General features: G+C 49.8%; 1 protein-coding gene and 1 long non-coding RNA gene across 2 annotated transcripts in view; one reads left to right on the forward strand and one right to left on the reverse strand.

The window, feature by feature from the left end:
* The first annotated feature begins 4,323 nt into the window (after positions 1-4,323).
* GPR132 (G protein-coupled receptor 132) lies at positions 4,324-23,210 on the forward strand. Its single transcript, XM_006112742.4, has 2 exons — positions 4,324-4,462; positions 19,661-23,210. Exon 2 carries the CDS (start codon positions 19,718-19,720, stop codon positions 20,714-20,716), a length of 999 nt encoding a protein of 332 aa, XP_006112804.2. The 5' UTR covers positions 4,324-4,462; positions 19,661-19,717; the 3' UTR covers positions 20,717-23,210.
* The window catches only part of LOC102453109 (uncharacterized), a 52,494-nt gene continuing 33,534 nt past the window's right edge, over positions 4,460-23,419 (reverse strand). Inside the window, exons 2-3 of the long non-coding RNA XR_331314.4 lie at positions 12,818-12,871; positions 4,460-4,604 (exon numbers count right to left, since the gene is read on the reverse strand). This is a non-coding gene — a long non-coding RNA (uncharacterized LOC102453109). The remainder of the gene's footprint in view (positions 4,605-12,817; positions 12,872-23,419) is intronic.

The following is a 23,419-nucleotide window of genomic DNA, read 5'->3' on the forward strand; positions in this document are numbered from 1 at the left end:
AAGCAAGTGCTGTAGCTGCTTCGAGAATGTAACTGGATGGCCATTGAGAAAAGTGGGCTGTGTGATTATGAATGAGAGGAGAAGTGGTCCATGAGGCAATTTGTGTATTAACATTTGATCCCTAATATGAGAGAGATTGAGAACCCCAGTATTGCTAGCACCAGTGCTGACAGGATGGGATTTGGGGCTTCTGATCCTTTAAGGTTTGCAGTACTGGACTCCTCCTCCTGGTCCTATGACTCAGACAATTCATGTCAAGTCATGGTAACATGCGTGTTTATTACATAGCAGAGGCTGACATATCTGCTTCAGAAATGGCTCAGATTAGGGATGTAATAGTGTGGTTGATTAACCAAATAACCAATAAGCAAAAGTTTATAGGTTAATGCTATAGAATACACGCATTTCCCCCTGACCCTTTGCCAGTACATTTTTTAGAAGGCTGGTCAACAGCCCAGCTCAGTCCCAGCTTGCACTGGGTCCTGGACTTACCCCTGCTGCAGTTCTGCATTTAAAGAATATTAGGAGCCAGGTGGGCAGGCAGCCCAGATCAGTTCTGGCTTGTGCTGGGTCCAGGAGCTCAGACCCCTCCCCTTCCCCAGAGAGGTTCTGCCCAGGGGCTATAGAATAGTCGACTAACCGATAAGAATTAATTAGGTTAACCAACTATTCCATTAACCGATATTTAATATCCCTAGTTCAGATCCCTGCTCCTGCAAAGCACTTCAGCACACACGCAATGGGACTGAACATCTTGTGGGATGGTGCACTTGAGAAAAGCAATGCGCTTGGTCTGGGGGCTACCTGCCCCTCTTGTTTTAAAGTGCCCCTCCTCCTAAGTATCAGATTTCATGCCTTTACTTATCCACTATTCTCCCACACTTACCCCTGCCACCCATCTTAGACAACTGCTTTTTCCTATGCAGTTTAGACTGAACACCTGTGTCTCTTCCCTCCGGGAGTGTGACCAGTGACACACAGGGACAAGTGTCCTTCTTAGAGCATGTTCATTTAGCAAGTGGAACAAAGCATCAGAAAAGATCATTTTGAAACCGTTCTCATGCATGCTCAGGTTTAGCTAATCTCACCCTTCACTATGAATCATAGAACCATAAAGCTGGAAGAGACCTCAGAAGGTCATCAAGTCCAGCCCCCTGCTCCAGGCAGGACCAATCCCAACTAAATCAACCCAACCAGGGCTTTGTCAAGCCGAGACTTAAACACCTCTAGGGATGGAGACTCCACTACATCCCACTCAGGTGGACTTCCCTCTGGAGTTACAGGAACAAAACGGGCTCCATATGACATTCTTCTACCAAGCCCAAGATCTCCAGGAACCAGCCTGCTTTCAGTTTGCTTTCTAGAAAGCACCTCCTCCAGAGTCTGCTCTTCCCTCTCTGTGTATACCTACACCTCAGTCAGAAGGTGTAAGTGCAGAATGTTTAGGCATATCACAGCCAGCATGCATCTTGGTTCCTGGGTTAGTCCATGCAGTTACATCTGCTTCTGCAGATTTGCTGCAATTGTCACTTGAGCTAGCTCAGGTATGTCTGTACCAGTGTTCCCGCTGAGATTTTCCATCCATGAGTGGAGTGAGTTTTGACTTGTACACCAATCTTGAGGTCATGTATGTTTGTTCAGATATATATAGATATAATTAAAATGTTATGGAAGAAAGAATAATAAAGGAAAGGATAATTAACAAGGTGCATGACTTTAAATGTTTATTTAATATGAAGTCAAATAAAAAGAAAATTAATACTGCAAAGTTTTCAGTATGTTAGATTAGCCTCAAGGCTGCTCTCAATCTGCGCTGTCCACAGTTCCATAGAAGCCATAGGAAGCCAAGAACAAGCACACTGCAGTGTTGCTCATACTGTGGCAGCAGTGGCCAGAGCCCCAGGCTCTTTAGAATCACTGAGTCCCAGGGAAACTTCCCTCTTTTCCCTCCTCCCCCTCCCCCCCCCACTTTGATGGGCCTGGCAGGGCACTAGCTCCTGAGATCAGTGGCAACACATGCATGTTGCTAAAATCGGGCAGTGCAGCTGCTGTTTATCAACTCTTTTGCTGACAAAATACTTCCACCCCCAACACGCGGCATTCACATTGTCAGCTAGAGAGGGCCCCTGCACACCACAGACTGATCACACCGCTACATGCCACCACAAAACTTTTGTCTTCGGAGACAAGAGGTAACACTTCTGAAGGACATAAGCAGTGGCCAGTATAGACATAGCCAAGCCTACTGACAGATAACTGACCTGCAGCAGCCTGAAAACTGCAGCTTTTCAGAACCATGTGTGCACACGCTGACAATAACAGAATCACATGTACCTGAACCATCACTGGGCCAATTCATGCTCGATTCTTAGACAAATGTCTTCAATGTATAGTTAAAGACACTATTACAGTTCCTAGCCAGATAAATCACCAGCTGGGGAGAACTATCTATTACCAATGTGCATCTACAGTTAATTCATTCGGTCTTGACACATGTAATTTATGGCAAAAGCACAAGAAGCTTATGGTAAGCTGGTAAATAATGTTTGTACCGGAACTGGGAGATGAAGAATGCATTTGAAAACAGTTTTAGCTTTATTTGGTAGTAAAAATTTCACTGTCAGTGGTTTCACAGAGAGCACCAAGCAAGTAATATTTTCAGATTAATAATTTTTCAAGGAAGAATACAAATAAAGAGTTGCACAGCATTCCTTCCACCTGCGCTCTTATTATTAGAAACATAACCAGCAGTTTCTTGTTTCTAGTTCAAAATCAGACAACCTTTTCCCTCACCCCAACACTCTTTATAAAGCTGAGTAATACAGACATGTCTATTTGAGATGGATTGTGGCTTTGCTTTGTGCAATATTGAAAAATGTTTAGATTTTCCATATTCCACTGTTTAGGATTACTACAGCAAACCTCTTTTTCCATTTTTAAAGATTCTTTTATTTCAGTACAAGAATGGGAGAATGTCAAGTACATTAAGCATATCACCAACAGCTGTAGAAACCCTACATTTTAGTCTTCAAGGACAGATCAAAACAGAATAAATTTACAGAGTAAGCTCCAAAACGAGTACAAAATGAGTAGTAAAACAGCTCCCAGCATGTTATTTTGTGTTCATCTGTTTTTATTTTAAAAGCAGTGTAAACGTTTATTTGCATGCCTGTTTTCTCACTATTGCTGATTTACAACGGTGTGTGATCAGAATCAGTTCCACTCAAGACTGAAGAAATGCTGATTTTGCTCTCACTTAATCCGATTCTATCTTTTCTACCCTTACTCCCACTGCACCCCAAACCTCAGCGGCAGACACCCACCCGCAGCCCCAAACCCCAGCATCAGATACCCACCCGCAGCCCCAAACCCCAGCAGCAGACACCCGCCCACAGCCCCAAACCCTGGCAGCAAACACCAGCTTGTAGCCCCAAACCCCGGCAGCAGACACCTGCCCATCATGTGGCTGCAAACCCCAGTGGCAGACACCCAGTTGTCCACAGCGCCAAATCCCGGTGGCAGACACCTGTCCACTGCTCCAAACCCAGCGGCAGCCAGAAAAGCTGACCCCCAACTAAGCCCCAGCCACCAGAGTAGCACTACCCTTTCGTGCCCCCCCCCCATACTCATTCCCGTCCACCACTGGGCCCCACTGTGGGAGCAGCCACTCCAGTCACCTTCCAAATCCAGCAGGAAGGTGAGGGTTGCTGTATGGAGGAGGTGGGCGGGCTTAGAATGTTTTGTGCACAGCCGTGCAAGCGCGCACATTAGAGGGAACGCTGGTCTGTACATGCTGCAGTCACACCTCCCAATTGCAGTGTAGACATATCCTCAGGGGAGACTCCCATTTCTCAAAGTCCCACTTTCCTTGCATGAGTCAGACAAACTGCCGTTTATCTCGGTGTCTTTTATGTGAAGGCCTGCGTGTGAAGTCTTCCTCTTGCCTGAGACTGGTTTGTCATAGTCTACCATCCCCTAAGATTGCCACCTTGGAGACACAAAAAAAAGGGATGTGTGGCATGACCCTGAGCCCATAAAACAGCTGGCAGGTGTACTGATTTTCCAGGACACCTACTTCCAGAAAGGGACAATCCTGGGAAAAACTGGACAGAGAGCAGCCCTAGCTAAAACTCTAAACTCCATCTCAGGAACCCTGTAGCTAAAACCTATTTCAGAGCAGTATTCATTGACTAGCACCCCCACACCTGTTACAAATACTTTGCAGGAAGAGACTCCCAATGCTTGATCTGCTGACCCATGATAGGCGTTTCAGAGGTGGGAGATGTCTAGCTGATAGAACACCACAATTGATTTCTTTGCAGACTTTATGGTCCAAGCTTGAGCTGAGGACGAGGTGTGGACTTCTAGAATTTTGATAGCAGGCCTTGCTCGATAAAGTTACAGACGCCTTATCTGCAGGAAATTATTAGCATCATCTCTACTGTCAAGGCTCTTCTTAGAGGTAAGTGAGAACTTTCAGAAGCCATCCATGCATGAAAGCCTGACGGTTTTCTTGCAGCTAAGAATGGTGGGGTGATGTCAAACCTCGGAGCCTATGTTTGGCCCATTGTACTAGGATATCTTCACTTGCAGTACTTGTGACCCTGAGGGGAGAGGAAAGGAAAGATCTATCTGCTTTCAGCAACAGCCCAGGCTGCTCTTGCACAGGAAGGGGTAAGTGGGAGAGGCAGCCTGTCAGAGGGGCTTCCCCCATGCAGGGCTGAAATCTGCTGTTGGGCTGGCATCAGGGTTCAGAAAAGGCACAGAATGGAAGCGGCGCTGCTCTGCTCGCATCACTCATAACTCCAGACAAAAAAGGAATTCAGGGATCACTGTGCTCCAGCAGCCCACTCACCTGTCTAGTTAGATGTCCTGTCTCTGACACAGGTGCCAGCTGCTTTTGAAGTAGATGCCCGAAACCTTACATGAGAACCTCCTCCTCTTCCCTTTAGCTAATTTGGCTTTTGCCTGGAAGCCTGAGGATTTCAATCCTTTCCAAATATGTGTGGCTGGATTTTTATCCTAACCATGGTAGTAGTGGATGTTTTATTACCCATATAAATATCCCAGAGTCTCTGTTCTCAGTGCCAGACTTTCCTAAGTAGGAAGCCAGGAATAAACAAAATAGATCCATCTTGACCATGTGCAATGCTGTGGTAGCTGTCTTGGTCCCAGGATATTAGAATGACAAGGAGGATGAAGTGAGATCCTTTATTGGACTGTAGTAGGGCACTATTTGGAAACCATGGGAGGGGTGGTGGGCACAGCCCGCCCACTTCTCAAAGTCCCTCCCCCAGCCCTACGGAAGGGATGACTAGACCCAGGGTCCAACTGATTTCTGGGGACAAATAATGACAAAAGGGATCAAGGTGTGGGGGTCACGGGTTTAAAACAAGGGAACCGGATGGGGACACCGAGCAGAGAACCCCGGACAGCACCCACTGCTCTTCAAAGCTGTCAATGGAGCCAGTGGATACCGCCCAGAGGAACTCTACCCGGATACATGAAATCAAGGAGGAACTAAAGTAGGCCCCCACAGCCGCAGAGCACCCCCTCGTCCAGCATCCTCCTCCTGGTGGTGTAAATGGCGGCTTTCGCCAGGGCCAGGAGGAGGTTGATGAGGAGGTCTCGCAACTTTGTGGGGACACAGATGGGGTGTGCATAAATAAAAAGGTATGGGGGAAAAGTACAGCCAGAACCTCAGTAAGAATTAGGGTGGAATATACGCTGGCCCATCAGGGTTCCCCACCATCCACAGGTCTTAAATAGTCCCACCATTTGGCATCAGGGCGGGACATGAGTGTGGGGAAATGCAGAGTGTGGAGCATGAGCGTGTACAGATGTTTTCTTGAAGCAGTTTGGAAGCAGATCAGCTGCAAATCTTGCAGCTGGCTTAGGGTCCAGGGATGGGGTGGCCAGGGGGGCCCGCGGAACAGGAGCCCGATAAGAATGGACAGAGGCTTTGCAGGTAGGGAGGGGCGGGGTGTACCTTCTCGCAGGGCTCTCTGCAGGAAATTGAGAGCAGACTGTGGCAAGGCCGCCTTCACCTCCTGGCGTAGGCACAGGAGGGTTTGGGGGGTGGAGAGCCCCATGCGCTGAGTGAGTGCTTGGGGATCCACCCAGTCCCCGGTGTTGTAGTCCAGGAGGTCTCCGATCTTGATGGCTTCTGCCAGGATCAGCCTCCGGCACACTGAGGGAGACTCTGCCACCTGCATGCACAAAGCTGGATTGTGGAGCAGGGGCTCTGCGAGGAGGTCTACTCCCTCGGTGGCCACAATGGACCTGGTTGAGAATAGCTTTCAGGTCTAGAGGAGTTCCTGGTAGAATTCTGGCAGCTCTGAAAGGTCTCGCAGAAGACCTCTCCCCCCCAGATAAATAAAAAAGAGTTGCCAGCCATATTGGAGCCCCCGGAGCCAGCGGAGGAAGACGCATGCCAAAGTGCTCCATGCCAGACTACCTACACTAAAGAGGAGTATCTGCAGAGCCTGGAGGCGGAAGGTGCAGACCTGAGCCTCTCCTCCAGGGGAAGAGACAGAACCCCTGCAGAGACCCAGTGCAGTCCTGGCTAAAAGAACTCCCGAGCTATCCTCTGGAGCTTGGCCAGGACCTCCGGGGCCGGCCTCAGGGTGTTGAGCAGGAGCCAGATCATGGACAGGACCAGCTGATTTAGCACCAGCGCTCTCCTGTGGAGGGAGAGACACTGGAGAAGTCCTGTCCCTCTCCACAGCCGCTTACCCACCCTGGCCTCCAAATCTTGCCAGTTCTCCAGAGGAGAGGGACGTGTGGCGGATTATTAAACACCCAGATAGAGCAGTGGACCCGCGCTCCACCTCACGGCCTGAAGCGCGGGTGGGAGGGAGCTTGCCTGCCACCCGTCCCTGACCATCAGGCCAGAGCTCTTGACCCAGTTGACCCGGGCGGAGGAGGCCGCAAAGTAGATGGCTTGGCAGGCCTCCACTCGTGCCAGGTCTCCTGGGTTCTGTTGCACGAAGAGCACATGCCATCAGCGTACGCTGACAGAACTAGCCACAGCTCTGGCTCTCGGAGCACCAACCCCGTCAACCTCCTATGGAGGAGACAAAGGAAGGGCTCAATTGCCAGAGCATACAGCTGGCCCAGCTCGGTCAGGGTCCAGCTGAGCCTGACCAAACACTCCACGAGGGCATACAGCACCCGGAGAAAACCCACAAAATGGGGCCCGAAGCTGAAGGCTTGCAGAGTGCCCAGGAGATACCCGTGGTCCACCCTGTTGAACACCTTCTCCTGGTCCAGGGACAGGAGAGCGAACGACAGACTGTCCCTACATCCAAGCTCCAAGAAATCCCGGACCAGGTTCAAATTATCAAAGATGCTGCAGCCCAGGAAGATGTAGGTCTGGTCAGGGTAGATCACGTCTGCTAGCACAGACCGCAGTTGCAGCGAGATGGCTTTTGCTATGACCTTGTAGTCCGCGCTGAGGAGCAAGACGGGATGCCAGTTCCGAAGGTTGCGGAGGTCCCGCTTCTTCGGCAATAAGGCAAGCACAGCTCACCTGCATGACAGAGGGAGGACCCCACTCTCCAAGGACTTGGGCCAGATGGTGACGAGGTCTGGGCCAAGGACATCCCAGAACATGCGGTAGAATTCCACGGTCAGCCCGTCCATGCCCGCAGTTTTATTGTTGGGCACGAGACGGAGGGCTTCTGAGAACTCGGCCAGAGTGAGAGGCAGCTCTAGCTGGTCCATAGAGGGCAGAATCAGGTCCAAGGGCATGAACGGGGTGAGGGGTGAATTGTGATAGGGAGGGGGACCGGAACTTTGGGCTAAGTCAGGGGGACAGTTCCCCGGGTACATACCACCGAATGGAGACCAGAGGGGGGGCAGAAGCGGGAAGGGGACCCGGGCCGACACCAGGCTCAGGTGGAGAAGCAGAAGCTACTACCCCAGCATCAGCCAGAAGGGTGTTCTCCGCTGGGCCCCCGAAGGGAAGGGAAGATGGCCGCCCCGCCTCACTTGCAGGAGAGGGGGCGCCCCTGAGCCTGGGACCTGGCCATTCAGGACCACCTGTATGCCCAGTCCTCCAGTGGTTTGAGGGGTACATGCACACACCCCCACTGTCAGGCCCCTCTCTACTGCCTCCTGGGCGGCGGCCTCCGACACAAGGAAGAATACTACTCAGAGAAGAATTATTCGTGGTACACAATCCTGCTGGAAAGGCATAACAAGTGGGGTTCCGCAGGGGTCTGTTTTGGGACCGGCTCTATTCAATATCTTCATCAACGATTTAGATAGTAGCATAGAAAGTACGCTTATTAAGTTTGCAGATGATACCAAGCTGGGAGGGGTTGTGACTGTTCTGGAGGACAGGGTCATAATTCAAAATGATCTGGACAAATTGGAGAAATGGTCTGAGGTAAATAGGATGAAGTTTAATAAAGACAAATGTAAAGTGCTCCACTTAGGAAGGAACAATCAGTTTCACACATGCAGAATGGGAAGCGACTGTCTAGGAAGGAGTACGGCAGAAAGGGATCTAGGGGTTATAGTGGACCACAAGCTAAATATGAGTCAGCAGTGTGATGCTGTTGCAAAAAAAGCAAACATGATTCTGGGATGTATTAACAGGTGTGTTGTGAGCAAGTAATTCTTCCACTCTACTCTGCGCTGATTAGGCCTCAGTTGGAGTATTGTGTCCAGTTCTGGGCACCGCATTTCAAGAAAGATGTGGAGAAATTGGAGAGGGTCCAGAGAAGAGCAACAAGAATGATTAAAAGTCTAGAGAACATGAGCTATGAAGGAAGGCTGAAAGAATTGGATTTGTTTAGTTTAGAAAACAGAAGACTGAGGGGGGACATGATAGCTTTTTTCAGGTATCTAAAAGGGTGTCATAGAGAGGAGGGAGAAAACTTCTTCTTCTTGGCCTCTGGGGATAGAACAAGAAGCAATGGGCTTAAACTGCACCAAGGGAGGTTTAGTTTGGACATTAGGAAAAAGTTCCTAACTATCAGGGTAGTTAAACACTGGAATAAATTGCCCAGGGAGGCTGTGGAATCCCCATCTGTGGAGATATTTAAGAGTAGGTTAGATAGATTTCTATCAGGGATGGTCCAGACAGTATTTGGTCCTTCTATGGGGGCAGGGGACTGGACTCGATGACCTCTCAAGGTCCTTTCCAGTCCTAGTATTCTATGATTCTATGACTACCTTGCCATACATTTTGGAGGCCGCCACCACAGCCAGAACCCTCACCACCACCCTCGCCAATGCCCACATGTATGTTTCAACGTGGGGCGAGGCGGCGACCAGGAGGCAGCGGAGGCCGTGTCTCCTTGTTTCCTTTCTTCCCCAATGCTGCTCTTCTGCCTGCCCCCTCCACCCTCAGGGTCGACGGCTGGTGCCAGAGCTATAAAAGGCCAGCCAGCAGCCTCAGTCAGGGCTGAGCCTGCAGAAAGACCAGAGGCGTACTCAGGGCTCCCAGCCTGGGAGCCTGGGACTGAGGCCTGGCCAGGGCCTCCTACCTTCCTGGGGCCAGAGGCCGACTACCTGCTCCCTGCATGGGAGGCTGAGGCCTGGCCCGGCCCGCCTACATTTGCCAACCTTGCAGAGGACCAGCCTGATCCCAGGCCCCAACCCCTGCCCAGGAACCAGGAGAAGCAGCTGCTGCTGCCGCCAAGACCAGAGGCTCGGCCCAGGACTCTGATACAGCCTGGCCTAGACGCCTGACACCGCCTGCACCAAGAGCCCAACTGAGCTCCACAGACCTGCGAGCCGCAGAGGACTGGGTCGGACTGCCGGGACCCCAGTGGGACGAACCTGCCATGGACTCCATGAGCACCCAGCCAGAAAGCCAGATACCGGCTAAGGGGGAGATGGGAAGTGGTCCAGTGGTTAGTGGCCCCAAGGCTGGAGCCCCCGCTGAGCCCATAGCAACCTGCACTTCTGCTCCTAGGGCCCTGTGCCCCCCCTGCCACCCACCTACCGGGTGGCAGTCTCCCCCTCCTTGCCCCTACTGCAGGCAACTGGCCTGCTCTCCTCCTGAACAAGGCCCCCTAGCCTGGGTTTGTTTGTGGCCACACCCTAAACCAGGGCCTGGCCTTCCTTTGAACTACACTGTGGTTGTTGCTTTCACGCCCTGAACCGAGGGCCTGATGTGGGTGTAAACTACCATATTTTCCGGCGTATAAGGCGACTGGGCGTATAAGACGACTCCCTAATTTTTTAGTTAAAAGATAGGGTTTCGTCTTATACCCCAGTGCCTCTCCGCCTCCTTTGCTCCCAGTGTCCCTGGTCTGCTGGAGACGGTCCCCAGCAGACCAGAGGCACCGGGAGCAAAGCCAAAGCCGCAGCAGCGGCGGGGTCCCGCGCCTCTGAGGCTTTGCCAGAGCAAAGCCTCAGAAGCGCGGCACCCCGCTGCCGCCGCCGCTTTGGCTTTGCTCCCGGTGCCTCTGGTCTGCTGGGGACCATCTCCAGCAGACCAGGGACACCGGGAACAAAGCCTCTGAGGACGCCCCGGAAGCGGGACAGCCCTGGCGCGCCTGGGCTGCCCCGCCGCCGGAGCCCCTCTGCGGCTTTGCAAAGCCATACCCGGCGTATAAGACGACCCCCGATTTTGGGGGGATGTTTTTTAACATCAGAAGTCGTCTTATATGCCGGAAAATACGGTAACTCTGTGTTTGTCTGTTACCACACCCTGAACCAGGGCTTGAACTATCCCTAACTGGGACTTTGTGGAGTTGCCGCCCTCCCAGCACCAGCACCAGGGCCAGGTCTATGTACATATATAGATAAGCAGACTCTGTGGTGTGTTGCCCGCCTGAAGGAAGGCCAGGCATGGACCTGCAGCTTGGCTTAAAGGGACAGTGCAGGGAGCGGAGTGGCCGCCCACTGACGCGGAGGAGGAGGAACCCCTCCGGGAAGCCAAGCCAACTACATAGACTAACTAGTTGTCCCAGTCAGCCTTCCCCTAAGGGTATGTCTAGACTACATGGCTCCATCGACGGAGCCATGTAGATTAATTTTCTAGAGATAGGAAAATGAAGTGGCGATTTAAATAATCTCTGCTTCATTTACATCAAAATGGCTGCTGCACTGTGCTGATCAGCTGTTTGGCGGCACAGCACGATAGTCTGGATGCTCCGCGGTCAACAAGGTAAGCATAACGGGGCATTACGGGGCGGTCAACAAGGGCTTCTCTTGTCGACTGCGGAGCGTCCAGACTACCACACTGTGCCGCCGCCAAACAGCTGATCAGCACAGCGCGGCAGCCATTTTGATGTAAATGAAGCAGAGATTATTTAAATTGCCGCTTCATTTTCCTATTTCTAGAAAACTAATCTACATGGCTCTGTCGACAGAGCCATGTAGTTTAGACGTACCCTAAAGTTGCCACTTTGGTTACCAGAAGTTGTCCAATGAAAGGTATCACCACTCCCGCCTTGTCTCTCTAGTATCCTGGGACCAACACAGCTATGACCACACTACATACAACAGATGGAAGATAATGAATTTTGCCATCTAAAATGTACACTCCACAACATGAAGAAAAATGAAGCAAACTTTTTAACTGTAAGATATCCTTAAACAGAAGTAGGTCCAATAAAAGATACTAGGTCACCCACTTTGTCTCTCCCCTTAACTGTTATGGATTTGCATCTGCTCACGGTCCTGGTGTCAGGCTGTCTACACTTGAAGCTGGGGCTGTGATTCTCAGCTCATGCAAACACACTTGCACTAGCTCTCATCAAGTTAGGATGCTAAAAGTCATAGGGTAGCCATGGTAGCATGGCAAACCGTGGCACAGGCTATTGGCCCCAAGAATGTACACACAGGATCCAGTCAGGGGCTAACCCCTGCTGCTGCTCGTGGGTTCCGTGCAACTCTGGTTACACTACTATTTTCAGTGTGCTAGCTTAAGGAGAGCTGGGAATCACCTTCAAGTATCTCTTTTCTCTTTGCTCTCTCAGCTCATTCAAAGGCTTTCAGCTCAGGGCCTTTTTCCACTGCAGTGCGCCTTTCTAACCTTTGCAGGTCTTATGCAGTGCCTGTAACTTCCTTTATACTTTTTGTGCTATTTTTATAACCCACTCTCGTTTTTCCTCTGGAGATCAAAAGAGTGGTTTTACTTGAGAGAGGTTTGAAAATCTACTGAATGATAGATACAAACAAAAGAGATCATCTTAGTGAACCATTTCCCTCTGGGTTTTAGCTCTCTTTCTTAATCAGGTAAGAGTTGTAAAATGCTTCTGGCAGTAAATAAGCTGTTTGCTACTGATAACAAATTCACCTATGAACGTGCAAAAGCTTAAGTCAAATCAGAGCTGTGGTTGGTCGAAACTTCTCAAAATCAAACCAGGAACCTCTTCTCTGTTTTTATTAAAAGCAACACTTCAAAATAAGAGTCTCAAAAGTTATAGTTTAGGAACATGGCGACATACTTGGGGTATCATATCTGTGGTATTGCCCTCAACCCCTCACGCTACACCCTCACAGAGCTGTGAATGTAGATTACTCAATCTGATTTATGAATTAAATCCAGAATGCTTTGCACAGTCTTCGGGACTCCCATAAGGTCCCAGAGCATGCACACACACTGCTTCAAGCCCATAGAATGGGACTGATCATCTACGTCTCAGCACACTTATGAGAAGGGAAGAAACTCATACTTGCTGCTGGTTGTGGTTTGCGTTGTGTGCAGCAAGGCCAAGGGAAGAGAAAAGCCCCAGAGTGCAGCTAAGTGTCACTGGGACAGCAGAAGCTTAGTAAAGCAGCCAGGCCACTGCGGTAGTGGCTCATCTCTAGCTGAAGGGGAACTTCTGTGGAAGAACAATGGTTGCCTCACCAGTGATTTTAGATGCTTAGCCAGACTTTCAGTGCTTCTCAGGGTCACGCATCCCTGCCAAATGAAAGAGAGGAGAAGCTGATGGATTTCATGCAAACAAGTGAGGGGCAGTGTCCCGTCCATAGGATGGCTCAAGGCAGCTGCCCCAGGCCCTGTGGTGACCACCTCAACCATCCTATGGATGAGACCCAACCATATCTGTGGGGCCCAGGGTGGTCTGGGGGATTAGCTGGAGGTGGGGGCTGGTGCTGATGGCAACAAGGGTCGGACCCGTCACACCCCATAGTGGTGGGAGCCAGAGCTACCCAGCTGCCCATTCTGCTCCATCACCCTCTCCCAGCTGGCTGTGCTCTGCTTTGCTGCAGTGGCAGGAAGTGGAGCATCCCAGCCCCAGCTTGCTCCCCCAACTGATGCAGGCCTCGGGGGAGTGGACAGGGCTGGCGCTGGAGCCGGGGTGCTCCGTTTCCCGTCACTGGGGTGATGTGGAGCTCAAGCAGCTGAGAGAGGGCAGGGGGGCAGAAGTAGATGCTGGGTAGCTCCCTTTCCCACTGCTGTAGTGATTTTGGGCGGAGGGGACAGCAGACCTCTGCTGCTGCCGCTTCTGAAAATCCCTCCGGGTCGTGTCACTCAAAAGATGGGATGATCAGGGTGGGAAGAGACAGGGTAGGGGCACAGCAAGGGGAGAGCTTGAGAAAAGGGGTAGAGTCGGGCAGGGGCAGAGCAGAGGTGGGGCAGGGCTGGGGCCTGCAGTGAGAGGGTTGTCCCAGGCCCCACAACACCTAGGAATAGCTCTGACCAGGGGTAAAAGTAAAATTAACTTTTTTCAGTATAAGGGGGCACCACCAGCTATGGTGAGTCGTCTCATGTAACCCCCACATGAGGTGACTCCACCCCTCCCCTAGCACAGGACACCTCCCCGCCCCCGCTCTTCCCCTTTTCTCCCCACACATTACCTGGAGGAGCCTGGAGGTGGTAGGGCAGCCAGAGGAACTGCCGGCAGTTCTGCTGCTTTCCCCACTCTGCCCCTTCCAGCAGAAGCCCCAACCCCATCCCTGCCCCTCAGAAAGGCAGTTCCATGGAGGGGCTGGGGGCGGGATGGTGTCTTTCCGATACGCCATACCGGCTATAAATAGGTGCTACGGCATACCAGACTTTGCCGGCCACTTTCTTGCTAGGACAGCGTACCGGGTCACACCAGCTTACATTCACCTCTGCCAACAGAGCACTTTCCTGCTGACCTTGGAACTCCTTCCTATAAAACCTTAGCATCATTGCTCACCTGGGACTCTTATGTAGGCATCACGATGTTGATAGGAAGTCAAACTGTGGCTTACGCTCTCCTTGTCTTGTCTCCACTACAGTGTGGGTCTCCACTGACTATTTTGCACTTGTTGCATATGCAGAATGCTCACTGAGGCTATGTCTATACTACAGAGTTTTTGAGCAAAAACAGTAACCTTCCTGTGGAATCTCTGTTACTATTTATATGGTGCTGCAGATGCACACAGAGCTTTGTCGCCCCAAGTAGCTTGCGGTCTAAGGGCCTAATCAGGCTAGTGTGCTTCTGCAGCTCCTGGTACAATTGTATCTGAGCGCTTTCAATATGTTTATTCTCACATCCCATACAATAGGGCTGTCTGTTTCTCCCCCTTTTACAGTGGCACAGAGAGACTAAATGACTTGCCCATGATCACACAAGAAGTTTTTGGCACAGCAAGGAGACAGGCTGCACTACCCACAGATCCTGCCCCAAAGATCCTCATCCCTGGAGACCCCCAGGTGCTGGCCAAGCTTGCAGTTTGCTCTGGAACTTGTCCATGCCCCTTTTAAAAACACTCCATTTGCTTTATCTTGTTTTTTAAAAATTTGCGGTATTAAAATGTTGCAAAAATGGGATGGATTCTGCCCCCTTATAGGTCACTCCAGTGGCATGTAGAGACCACAAAGGAGCCAGTGTAGAATTTCCCCCCGCCCCCCGACATGAATAGTGTAGCTGTGTGCTGCTTCCCTCCTCAGGCCCCCCTGTAGGAGACAGGCTGGGATAGTTGGTGGGGGCATGCTTGTAGTGTTTGATATTCTAGCCTGTGGAGTAGTCAATAAGCAGTCTGCGCTAGGCTGCTGTAACTTATGCTGGGGGGGTCCTTCAGTCACCTTTGCAACCCTGGGATATGATTTCAGTGCTGCAGCTCTTGGAAGACATAGCACAGAATCTAGCCCCATGCCAGGAGTGGATGTCAGACTATTGCAAATTTTCCTGCTAGAAGTATAATTTCAAGCTCATCCCAGGGACTTTGGAAGAGGGATTAAGCTTCATGAATATTTTGAGTGAAAGTACTGCAATTCCGAGCAGGCCTGGTTGTTCTGTGATATTGCCTTGAAACTATAACATTAATCAAACAAAATCAAGTGACATGTGGTAGCTTTGGTTGTGTTTTGCTTTGAGAGTTTTGGCTAGGTTTGAACCTAAGTCTTGGGATGTGACTGCACGTGAATTAGAACTCTTACCAAGAAAAACCATAGCCCTTCACTCTTGCCTGATTGTGATCAACGGTTTTCTAACTTCCCCACTACAACGTCACATGCAACAGCAGCCTTCGCTTTTGTTTGTATGAATTAAAAACATGGAGGGGAAAACCCATGGGCCAGATCGCATTTAGTTCTTCTACTGGTGTAAAATCAGAGGAGATCCAAGAGTAAAAGGAGCCTGCCCTGACCTCTTGTGCACCACACAGAAAGGTCAGGATAGAGCTGCTTTAAAAAGAAAACAAAATAATTCAAAAATGAGGATTTTACTGGGTTTGGAGGGGTTATCATTTTTTATTATTATTATTTTCACTTTTTTCAAATCTCTCAGCAATTTCCACCCACCCTGTAGAGATCCTGTTGAAGCTCTTTGTCAGTGCTGTACAGGGGTGTCTTAATTGAAAAATGTATACCCATGAGGGGAGTGTAGGGGTGGCTCTGTGTCTAAATCGTAGGTGTGCCTGAAACCCCAAAAGGGCAACAGCATGGCAAGGAGCAGGCGAGGTCCTGGTCCTCTCAAGCACCCATGAACTGAGCAGCAGAATTTGCCAGCTGCAAAGCCGTTAGCAGAAACCCTTAAAAGAGCAGAGCAGTAAGTATGCTGACTGCACTTTAGCATCTCTCCATATCTCTTTACACTGGGCTGAATCTAGGTGGCCAAATGGAACACTATACATTTGCCTTTCCCTTACTCCATCTAGGCCAGGCTAGTTTATGCTGATGCCCTGCACTCTCTGGTTCTTGTCATTAAAGGCCTCTGTTCAGAGCGCTTTGCTTTTTTCTTTTCTTTGGCCTCTGCTTCCGACCTTTATTTGTTCTCTCTGCTGTTGTGCCTGTAACCTGCAGGGCTATTTGTGTTCTGATTTCCTGTTGTTTCAGAAGCTGCATCTACACAGCATTCTAAACTCAAAATAAGATATGCAATTTTTGCTATGCAAATTGCATATTTTATTTCAATTTTATTTCAAAATAGCTTATTTTGAAATTTGGCATGTCTACACGACGCCAAATCTCAAAATAAAGCAGGGTATGTCTACACTACCCTCCTAGTTCGAACTAGGAGGGTAATGTATGCATACCGCACTTGCTAATGAAGCCCGGGATTTGAATTTCCCGGGCTTCATTAGCATAAGCGGGGAGCCGCCATTTTTAAATCCCCGCTGCTTTGAACCCCGTGCAGCGCGGCTACACGGGGCTCGAACTAGGTAGTTCGGACTAGGGTGTCTATTCCGAACTACCGGTACACCTCGTTTCACGAGGAGTAACGGTAGTTCGGAATAGGAACCTAGTCCGAACTACCTAGTTCGAGCCCCGTGTAGCCGCGCTGCACGGGGTTCAAAGCAGCGGGGATTTAAAAATGGCGGCTCCCCGCTTATGCTAATGAAGCCCGGGAAATTCAAATCCCGGGCTTCATTAGCAAGTGCGGTATGCATACATTACCCCGCTAGTTCGAACTAGCGGGGTAGTGTAGACATACCCGCACTGTTTCAAGCCATCCTTTATTTCTCGTGCAATGAGGTTTACCAGAAAACCAGTGAAATAGCACGTCCATTATTTCGAACAATATTTTGAAATAATGGGCGGCTTGTGAAGATGCAGGGTTGCTATTTCGGGATACCTCCTGTATCCCAAAATAGCCTTGCAGTGTAGACGTACCCTAAGAAGTATCAGCCAGGTGCTGCCCTCTTTCTGAAGAGCCTGACTGGCTTCCTTACTTGCCTGAAGCGCTACCTCACTTCATGGAAACAATTGGCTTCTCCAGGCGATCAGGTGAGAATAGGGGTTGGATTTGCAGGAGGAGTTGAAGCAAACCCTAAGTGGGAGCAGCCACAGTACATGAGAGGGACAACAGTATATGGAAAGGGCCAAATTCTGATCCTCTCCTGGTGAGTTGCACCTTACTCCGTGAGTATCCCCGTTGACTCCAGTGAGCAAGGGAACCACAGGCTGGCCCTACATGATGGCTACATTCAGTAGTCTGCTTCTGCAGTCCACACTAGGACCTGGAGTTTTGTTCCTTTGCTTTTCAGTGTGGTGGGGAGCATTTGATGTGCTAAGTCTATGCATGTGTCTGTTTCTGCTTTCCTCATGGAGGTGGCTTTGGGACTGATCAGTGGCATTGTTCTATCAAAGAGGCAGGGTGGTTTAGGGCCAGCTTATGATGCCAGTGAGTAGTGCTAGGCTGTGCTGAAGTCAACCTTTCTTGCAGAGGATGGTGCTCCTCACCAGGGCTATGTCTATACTGCACCTGTTTTGTGCAACAAATAGGCAAGAAATACGCAAATGAATATCGCTTAGCCTCATTTGAATAATTAATTAGCACCCACTTTTTGCACAAGAGGCTTTTGCGCAAAAAAACCCTCTTGTGCAAGAGACGTTCATCCACATTTTTTTCCGGAAAAACGGCTCTTGCGCAAAATTCTCTTGTGCAAAAAGTGGGCGCTCAGTAATTATGCAAATGAGACACAGTGATATTCCACGCTTAGCCTCATTTGCATATTTCTTGCACAAAATGGGTGCAGTATAGACATAGCCTCCGAGTGAGGGAACCACAATCTGGCTCCCAGTGAACAGGAGCAAGGCTGGCATGTAGAAGATCTCTGCCATGGGCTTCCAGTGCAACCTGGAACACTTCACTGGCTTGTGCCCGTTTTTCCCATCTCTGATACTTATCAGAGGATGTTATGAGACTTAATTAGCTGGGATCAAAGTCAGCTTGGTATTTACCCAGATGCACATCTTGGGGAGGACAAGGACTGGGCAGAAGGAACACTCCCTGCCCATTAGGCCACAAGAAGGCCAAGCAGATTATCAATTTCTGCACTTGGGGTCTACTGCCTCTCTGGACATGGCACATCAGAGAGCTAGTGATCAGAGACTTAGGAAAAACTATTTCACTAGAAGGGTGATGAAGCACTGGAATGGGTTACCTAGGGAGGTGGTAGAATCTCCATCCCTAGAAGTTTTTAAGTCGCGGCTTGACAAAGCCCTGGCTGGGATAATTTAGTTGGGATTGGTCCTGCTTTGGGCAGGGGGTTGGGCTAGATGACCTCCTGAGGTCTCTTCCAGCCCTAGGATTCTGTGATCTGGGCTGCTTACATATCAGCTTCTGGAGCAGGCCTGGCATGCTGGAGGGATCTGGCTGCATCCCATCACAGGTTTAGTAGTGGGTGCGGTATCCATGCTCACCCATGAGCTCTGAGGCAGAGTCTCCCAAGTGGTAGTGCATCTCCTCGTCATGTGCAGAGTAAGACTCTACCTCCAGTGAACAGCCTGCTTCTGGGAATTTTTAAAAGTAGTCATGGCTAAGTGGGAAACTGTATGAAAATGAATCTTGTGTTATACATAACTGGGAAAATGACCCTGTATTAGCAATAGATCCCCAAACCAAAACCTTTCCTGACTCCTCCTTAGGGGAAATAATGGTCTGCATATCCTATCTCCCTGCCAAAGCACTGGGACAGCAGGCAGCTACAGAAAAGCTTAATCAGGTTGCTACCCTACCATTCCATTAAGGTTGGAAATCAGAAGTCGGGTGTGTAGGAGAAGTTGGGGAGGAAGGGCTGTTAGGCATTTGGCACTACTCATACTGCCTGTGGTACAGCTGTGGAACTGGGGAAAGAAACCTGATCACAAAAACAGGCAATTAGGAAAAGGCAGAGTCTCATGTATGTCACAGATCCCTTGACTAGGTCAGAGTCATGAAAGAGTAGGTATCGGGTGGGCCCTGCAGGAAGGGTGTGTAAACTCGCTTAGCCTGAAAGCTCTTTGGGACTGGGCCCATCCATTTCTTAGGTGTTTGTACAGCACCTAGCACTCTGGGGTCCCTGGTCTATGACTGGGGCTTCTAAGCACAAAGGATATTAAATTGCATTTAATCAGTTAATCGAGACACAGGATTCCAGTTTCCCATCTCATGCCCGGTCCTCCGCTGCACCTTTGGCTTCCCTGCCCCCTGCGGAGATGGTGCTGAGCAGCGCTGGCTTGCTCCCCACTGCACCGACTTCTGCTTCCCCCTCTTGCTACCTCTGATAGAGACAGCAAGGGGTGGGAGAAGCAACTAGTCAAGCGACTACTCGATTAGTCACTTACATCCCTACTAGGCACCCCTGAAATGCAGACAGAAAGAAGTCACATCTCAATATGCCTGATCCCCCTCTTAGTTACACTATTGGAGTAGCTCTGGTTTAAAACCACTTGCAACAGGGCAGCACCCACAAATTCACTGTGGGCTAGCTTAACTTCACCATTACCTTTGCTGTCTTATTTTTAAAGATCTTTTATAGCTGCTAACTTTCCATCGTGTCTTTTTATTCACAGGCAACACAAACAGGGGAAAGCTCCTCCGGTGTTTCTGCACCACACGGCATCACCATAATGCCGGGACTCGGGAATGATTCGGAATGCTGCCAAAAAATGCCCTACAAGGAGAGCCAGACGCTGTTGGCTGTGATCTACTATATTGTTATTATCATAGGCTTGCCAACTAATATTATAACGATGTGTCTAACCATTGTACTAATCCTAAAGGAAAACATTCTCGCTGTCTACCTTTTTGGCTTATCACTGAGCGAGGTGATGTACTTGTGTACCCTGCCCCTCTGGATTATCTATGTACAAAATGGACACATATGGGAGATGGGACCACTGGCTTGCAAGATAACAGGATATATCTTTTTCTGCAACGTATATATCAGTATTCTGCTCTTGTGCTGCATTTCTGTCGATCGCTATGTAGGAGTGGTGTATTCTTTGGAATCCAAGGGGGTGAGGGGTCAGAAAATTGCAGGGCTCATCACGTTTATTCTCTTTTCTGTAGTTTTAGTGGTCCACATCCCAGTATTTGTTTTACCCGATAATGAAAACTGTACAACCTGCTTTGAGACTCTACCACTCAACTTGACGTTTGCTTCTTTCGGCTTTGCCAGGTTCCTAATTGGATTTGCTATTCCTTGCATAATCCTCATTTTCACAAACTACAAAATTTTCCAAATCATCAAAATAAGCTGCAGCTTGAACGAGCCCCAAAAAACCAAAGCAAAGCACTTAGCTGCTGCGGCCATCGCCATTTTTCTGATCTGCTTTGCTCCCTATCATCTGGTGCTTCTAATAAGAGCCATTTACTTTTTTTTGTATCAGAATGACACATGTTCATTTGAACGTGGCATATATTCAACTTCTGCTATATTTCTGTGTTTCTCCACTGCTAACAGCATTGCTGATCCAATCATCTATGTATTGGCTAGTAAGAATAGTAGAGATTTCTCAAGGAGTCTGTCATTAAGGGTTCAGTCTAGTCTCAGTAGCAGGAGTGACAGTACCAAGTTGAAAAATTCCAAAGAATCACAGGAACCAGTACAGACATCAGAAATTTAAAAGGTCACAGTAATCTCCACCCTTTTAGAGAAACTATAGAGGTTTCTGCCATCAACAATGCTTTAGTGCGGGATCTGCTGGCAGTGGTTATCATGTTCACAAAAGGAGATGGAGATCCCCTGTTTAGGGCACCATCACATGGGCATATTGGCACGACGTCTTAATGAAGCTTTGTCACAATGCATGTCCCCAATGCTAAGTTCCTGAAGGTTATGAAGGAGGAGATCTAACACCCATTAGAAGAAAGGTCGTCTGTCTGCCTCTTTAACTTATTTCAACCACTGTCCACCAGTATTTTCATTCTAAACCAGCCAGCAGTATGTACTGGCTTCCTTCAAGTCAAACTAAAACTTGATAGACTTATTCTCAGGGCTCAATCCTTTTCTCATACGCTTTCAGTGCCAATGTTAGCTTCTAAGGGGACTCTGTAGTTATCATGGAGGAGTATTTCAGGGCTTGCATGCGTGCAGAAGTAGTTGAGGTTAAACACTGGAAACAGACCCAAATTAAAGCCCTGAAAATAATGTCTAATAAATGTTAGACATTAGATATAATTTACCAGATATCATCGGGAAAGGCCGCAATCAAGAAGAATTAAGTGTTAAGTATTACTGTAAGTGACCAGCTTAGAGCATAAAAATAAAGACTTTGCATCAAGACTTTGCTGGTCTGGAATTCAGCATATTTCATTGCTGATGCTTTGTTTGTTCAAATCTTGTACTGTACTTAATCTTGCAATGCACTTAGCATCTAGTACATTTATGTTTTCTAGTAAATGGGATTGTAATGGGGCGTAGTGGCCGCCCACTGACCCCGAGGGTGAGGAGCCCTAGCAACCTACCTCACCAGAAGCCAGGAGACGGGGTGAGGGATACAAAAGGCCTGCCAGAGAGGCCAGGCAAGCCCCCATAACCAGAGAAGTCAGAAGCCTCCCCTGCGCACCCAAGCAAGGAGCTAGACCCAGGGGAAGCCCAGGACTGGCCTGGGCTATTGGGCCCACTACTAGATGACTTCCTGGAGAGTCTGTTTTACCCAGCCAGAGGTTCCTGAACAACAGTGCCCAGAGAACTTGCACTGGACCCAGGTACAGCCCGAGGGGAGAAACGGAAAGAGCACAGGGAGGCCGACCTTCGTTTTGCTAGAACCAGGTCAGCATGTTGCAGAACGGATCCCCGCTGACTCAGCAGCAGACCACTTGGCTGCAACTAGGGCCTTGGGCTGGGAGTAGAGTGGATGGGCCTGTTTCCCCCTTGAAACCCTGCTTTTGGGTGGCAGTCTCCCCCCTCTGCTGTTGCATCAGCCGGACCCCTGCCTGAGCAAGGGGACCTGGTTGGAGAAGCTGTGAACAGGACTTGAATTGATTGTTTTCCTGTTGCCCTGCCCTGAACCAGGACTTGGGCCCTAAAACTGTTTTCCTGCCACTCCACTCTGAACCAGGGACTGGGCATTGAACTGACCGTTTGGCTGCCTGTCACTCTGCCCTGAACTAGGATCCGGCCTGAGGACGGTCTTGGGGGCTATTGTCACCCTGCCCTGAACGAGGGCCGGTGCTTAAAGACTTTTGTTACAGACTGCGTGTGGGTCTCTGGACTACTCTCATGGATTGGCAGCCACACCTGATTCCCCATGAGAACTGAGCGGAGTATAGTGGAATGGAGTGGCTACCTACTGACCCCAAGGGAGAGGAGCCCCTCCCTGAGTCCCACTGGCCTACAGAGATGGTGACTGTTTTTGATGATACCTCCACAGTTTGTATGAACTTGAACTTTTCTCAGGGTTTGGCTTGGCCTCAGTCCCTTGCAAATAGATCTGCAGTGTCTAAGTTGTGAGCTGATCCTTCAATATTAGTGTTTGGTCCAGATCCTAGCAAATAAAGTATTGAGACAGGAAGACTGATCTGCCTTCTGACACATGTTAAGAGTTCTCCGTCCTGAGCCTGGTGGTGGTGTATTGGTGAGGAAATGTTGATGCACTTTCATTACTGCTGGCTATACTGTGCCTGTGAATAAATGAGATATGTAGTGTAGGGATGTTAGATATCAGGTAATTGAATAGTCGTGTAACCACATGAATTCTTATCGGTTACACGACTATTTGATATTCCCAGGGGTGGGGCTGGTAGCTAGTGCACTCCGCCCCACTGACAGGGAGTCCCCTGCCACTCCACGCTGCTCAGAGGCAGCAGCATGGGGTGCCAGGAGGAAGCTGGTCCACAAGGGGAGCCAGTTTAAAAAACAGCTCCCATAACAGATCGGCTGCCTGCCACCTCGTGCGGCTGCCTCTCATACAAAGGTAGCCTCATGGGGTGGTAGCAGCCCCTGTTCAGTTGGGAAGGGAGGCGAGCTTCCCATGAACACAGGCTGCTGCGAAAGGAGGGAAGGGGACAGGAGAGGCTGCCACAAAGCAGCCTCTGTTCATGGCAACCTGGGTTGGCCATGGACAGAGGTTGGTCCCTGGCAGCAACCCCTGTCCACGGGGAGTCTGAGCTCCTCGCGGACAGAGGCTGCTCTGCCTCCCACAGAGCAGCCTCTGACTGTGGTGAGCCTAGGCCTGCCGCAGACAAAGGCTGGTGTCCAGCAGCAGCCTCTGTCTGTGGGGAGCTCAGGCCTATCGCAGACAGAGGCTGCTTCCTAGTAGCCTCCCCTGCCCCATGCCCCCTTTGACATGGCGCATGTGCAGGGCTTCTTGAAGCGCGGGACCCAG

This window comes from Pelodiscus sinensis, chromosome 4 (assembly GCF_049634645.1).
Source record: "Pelodiscus sinensis isolate JC-2024 chromosome 4, ASM4963464v1, whole genome shotgun sequence".
NCBI classification, from domain to species: Eukaryota; Metazoa; Chordata; order Testudines; family Trionychidae; genus Pelodiscus; species Pelodiscus sinensis.

Coding starts and splice junctions, on each gene's coding strand:
- GPR132 (XM_006112742.4), top strand. CDS start 19,718: ATGCCGGGACTCGGGAATGATTCGGAATGCTGCCAAAAAATGCCCTAC.